The sequence below is a fragment of the Poromitra crassiceps genome, assembly GCF_964638095.1.
Source record: "Poromitra crassiceps genome assembly, chromosome: 4".
NCBI classification, from domain to species: Eukaryota; Metazoa; Chordata; class Actinopteri; order Beryciformes; family Melamphaidae; genus Poromitra; species Poromitra crassiceps.
The window spans coordinates 2,568,258-2,572,667 of NC_139626.1; the positions used below are offsets into that span (position 1 = coordinate 2,568,258).

The 4,410-nt window shown below is 46.4% G+C and overlaps 1 protein-coding gene across 1 annotated transcript; it reads right to left on the minus strand.

The window, feature by feature from the left end:
• Positions 1–312: 312 nt before the first annotated feature.
• On the minus strand, positions 313–3,254 carry LOC310774979 (E3 ubiquitin-protein ligase TRIM58; the record flags this gene model as incomplete). The annotated part of the gene is made up of 4 exons (XM_083635064.1): positions 313–890; positions 1,382–1,524; positions 2,533–2,786; positions 3,093–3,254. 4 exons carry the CDS (start codon positions 3,252–3,254, stop codon positions 313–315), a joined length of 1,137 nt encoding a protein of 378 aa, XP_083491190.1.
• Between the last annotated feature and the right edge of the window lie 1,156 nt (positions 3,255–4,410).

Sequence of the window (4,410 nt, forward strand, 5' to 3'; positions counted from 1 at the left end):
CTTCCGGGGGAGAATCCCCCCGGAACCCCCTTGAAGGTCCAAGGCCCATCCCATATTTAGCCAGCTACTTTTCCTATCTGGCTGGCTACTCAGAAATGTGGGGCACCCCTGATATACTATAGGGCTATTCAGATTAAGTTGTTCTACTCTCATATTTTGTCTTGTATATCAAGACAAAATGGGGGGGGGGGACACCATTCTTTGGGGTTGGGTAGCTTGGCCCCCCCAAGCTAGGGGCAGGCCCCCTCTGTAATTTGGGTCTGGAGCCGGGCCTGCTCCCTTCCTGCTACCTCCAGGCGTTTCTGCCCCGCCTCAGAGGGTCGGGGCTGATCGGGACGCATCGCAGACCTGAAGAGGCTTCCAGTTAGTCCCGTGGTTATCGTGGCCGGGGCACACTGCTTGATGGAGGGCGTCGGTGAAGGTCCCCGCACAGAAGCAGTGGAGTGGGGTCATGGTGTCGGCCCCCACGAAGCACACCAAGCCCCCGGGGAAGCTGCAGTAAACCCCGATGCGGGTGAACTGCTTTCCCTTCACCGTGGGCAGCGGATGTGACGCGCCGCCGTGCCAGGCGGTGTAGTCTCCGTTGAAGTACTCCATGCCCCACGACTCCCGCCCGCGGCCCAACCAGCTGTCCTCCTTGCGGCCCTTCCGTGGGATGCTAGGGTAGGTGAGACCCAGCTCCCAGTAGGTCTTCCCACTCACCTCCACCTCCCAGTAATGGCGGCCCTCGCTGAAGCCTTGCAGGCTGATTGCGTTCAGGGTGGTGTCAAAGCGGGAGGCCGTCTCGGGGACCTCCTGCCAGGTGTCTGTGTAGGTGACCAGGTCGCCCTTGGGGGAGATGATCAGTTTGGGGTGGGCAGTGTTGGGGTCCAGGACAACATCTGCAGCATCTGAGTGGAGAACAACAGATCAATCTCATGTCTCACATTCTCCTCGAAAAAGCTAAAAGTCTGAAAAGCATGGTTGAAATCCAATAGGAAAAACAATACATGCGGGCAGCTGATGTGTGAAGTTGTCTCCCCACACTCCCAGAAAGTGAAATTTTACTTTATTTTAGTTTACTCTATTGCATTTTACTGCATTTTACTTATTGTATTGACTGTTTACGTTTAGGGAGATACTGTGTTATGCTGTGTGTGTTCTGAGTGCGAGCAGCTGTAACTTGTCCCAATTTCCCTCCGGGGATCATTAAAGTCTTTCTGATTCTGATTCTGATTCTGAAATGACAGACAGGGTCAAGGGTGAAAACATAATGCTCTTGACAAGTCTTGCATGTTGAGCTATATGTACACCTTTAGGGCTTCATAGCAACCGTTGCCTTACTGAGGAACGAAACTCCACTTAACATGTCAATCTCCCTGTTGACTCTGGGTGAACTCACAGCTCTGAAACAGTTTCTTGACGACAGGGACCTGGGATCTGATGAACAGCAGCAGATTGATGGTGAGACTGAGAAGCTGTTCGTTCTTGAACTGGTCCATCCGAATCAGGTCAGGGTTAGTCAACTTCAGTGTCTCAGAAATTCTAATTACAAAAACAAACAAAAACAGAACAAAACAAAGGGTTTGGAGTTGATACATTGGACAGGATTCCTAGACATTGAAAGGCAATGGAATCTGAAAAATGACCAAAAGTGTCCAAAAAGTTTTGGAAACGAAAATTTGTTCCAAATCGGTAACACTTTCTATGAAGGTCATGTCATGCATTATTAGCACATTCATAAAGCAAAAATGTACAAGATCCCTGCCTTCATGTAGTATTGATTTATATACAATTGTGATTTTGATACAAGTATGATGATGATTATGATATGAGAATATGACATGATGGTTGGTATAATACTGGTTGGTATAAAAATGTAAAACCTGTTGAGAGGTTACAGTATGTCTAAAATGTGTTTGCTAATCTAAAACAATCTCCACCAAGGAAGTGTTTACAGAAGGACTATTGTCAGTAAGTGACGACGTGGATTAAAAGCGATAAATAAGAAACAGGTCTTGATGGTAACCGTCGTTTAAGTCTTGCGTCTTTGGAATTTCCCCCCACTGCCATTTCCTGAATGTGAGAGGGAAAATGATAACGTATCAAAATGTGAATGTCAGGTATTCGCTATCACGTCACAGATCAAAACAGCTATGTAAATCGCTAAAAGAACACGTTTCTCTCTTTTTATTTATTTTACAGTACTTGCTATTTATTGTTGGATTTTGTAGCTGCTTAAAAGGTGATTGGAGGTGCCCAGTGGCTTATTTTTGACACTTTTGATGCATGATGAGTCTTGTAAGCAGCAGCCAATTGCTTCAAGTGGTGAGTTTGTTTGTGTGCAAAGGTTCATGACAAGAAATGAAGCAGAGTAAAGAAAAAAAAGAAAAGAAAAGGGGGTTGGGCTTATGTGAACTGACCTTTTTTCTGTTTCAGCACTCTGTATAAGACATAGAAAGAACACAGTTACTGAAATATGCAATAGACAAAAAAAGCTTCATGAATGATTGCAAAGCATTTCAAATGTTACCATATGAAATAAGAACTGATGGATTTGTCCCTGCGGTTACCTCAATATCCATTTGGTCTGTGTCTGTCTTCACTTGGGCACTGATGTTGGCTAGCTCCTGGTCCAGTTCCCGGGTCAGGTGGTAGCAGTCTTCCATCCTCTCCTCCACCAACTTCTCTGCGGCCTGGTGCTCCAGGTCCAGCTGGGTCAGCGTGATGCGCAGGTCCTCATCCAGAACGCGCCTCATGTCCTCATACTTCTTCCTGATCTTCTCCTTCAGTGCGATGGTCTTTTTCTGAAGTAAGGGAGTAGAGAGTACAGGCATTTGGATAGGACTGTATTTTCGGAGGTAAAAAAAAAATCTTTTTCTGATATAAACCCAATTTATTTCTCAGTGGCATCCTGGTTAGCTATCATCTTTCCATGGCAACTAATGGAGAAGGGCACAATGTAAACTAATGGGGGGGGATTGAGATGGGAAAGGTCAAATTGACCCAACTCAGATGATCAGATTATCCATTAACAGCCAGCAATTCCTTTTCACTTGCCAAAGGTGGTACCACTTTATTCACAAGAGAACGCACGCAAGTCATTGACTTACTGTCATCTCCAACTGCTTAGCTGCCAGCTTCTTCATCCTGTAGGCGATGATATCTCGTTGTCTCTGCAGGTGCTGTTGATGTCTCAGAAGCATTTCCTTTGAGGAGCACACCACCAGAAAGCAGATGAAGAGAAAACCAAAAGAGAAGCCGATCAAGGTCATGCAGATAACGGAAGCAGAAAAGAGAGACCACACTGCTGTGTTGCTGCTGTTGGGTCAATAGAGAGACAGCTCACCAGCGAAAGCCACAACCAGTGGAGCTTTTATAGCGCTGCCTCAGATGCAGGGGAGGGCTGAGACTATAGTGGTCTTGTGATATGTGCCCCGCCCCTCACCCTCCACCTCCACTTGGAAGCGTGCACCTTGTTCCATTCATGGAGCAGAGATTGTAAATCTAAACTTTGGAGACAACGGGGGAAGTCAAGAGCTACTGCTAGAGGAGTTAGTCAGGCCACACGGCACACAGGCAAACCGCCAGACCCGAGCAAGTGTTATTCCATGTCCTACTAAACAAGAAGCCAAGGAGAGCTCTATTTATACTAACTTGACTCTGACCCTGATGACTATGTGGGGGAGGGTGTGTGGGGGTGTATGTGCAGGTGTCCTATATGCACATTTATGGAACCTTGTATGTGACACTGATTGGCGCAGTCGTGGTCTGTGTTCATGGAAACTCATTACACACTTCTTTCTTTTCCACTCAGACGGAGTTCTCGAAACATCTCCTGAAAAAAGATGTCAGGAAGTTCTCCGAAAGTTAAATTGGTCCCAGCCGGCCAGGCACGCCTTTCACACAAATGGCCCATGCATGCTGTATGTGGCAAATGTCAAATACACCTATAGCAGCCGCTCTGCTCCCACTGATGGCCACATCACATCACATCACATCACATCACATCACATCACATCACATCACATCACATCACATCACATCACATCACATCACGATGGCCACATCACATCACATCACATCACATCACATCACATCACATCACTGATGGCCACATCACATCACATCACATCACATCACATCACATCACATCACATCACTGATGGCCACATCACATCACATCACATCACATCACATCACATCACACCACATCACATCACATCACATCACACCACATCACATCACATCACATCACATCACATCACACCACATCACATCACATCACATCACGATGGCCACATCACATCACATCACATCACATCACATCACATCACTGATGGCCACATCACATCACATCACATCACTGATGGCCACATCACATCACATCACATCACATCACATCACATCACACCACATCACATCACATCA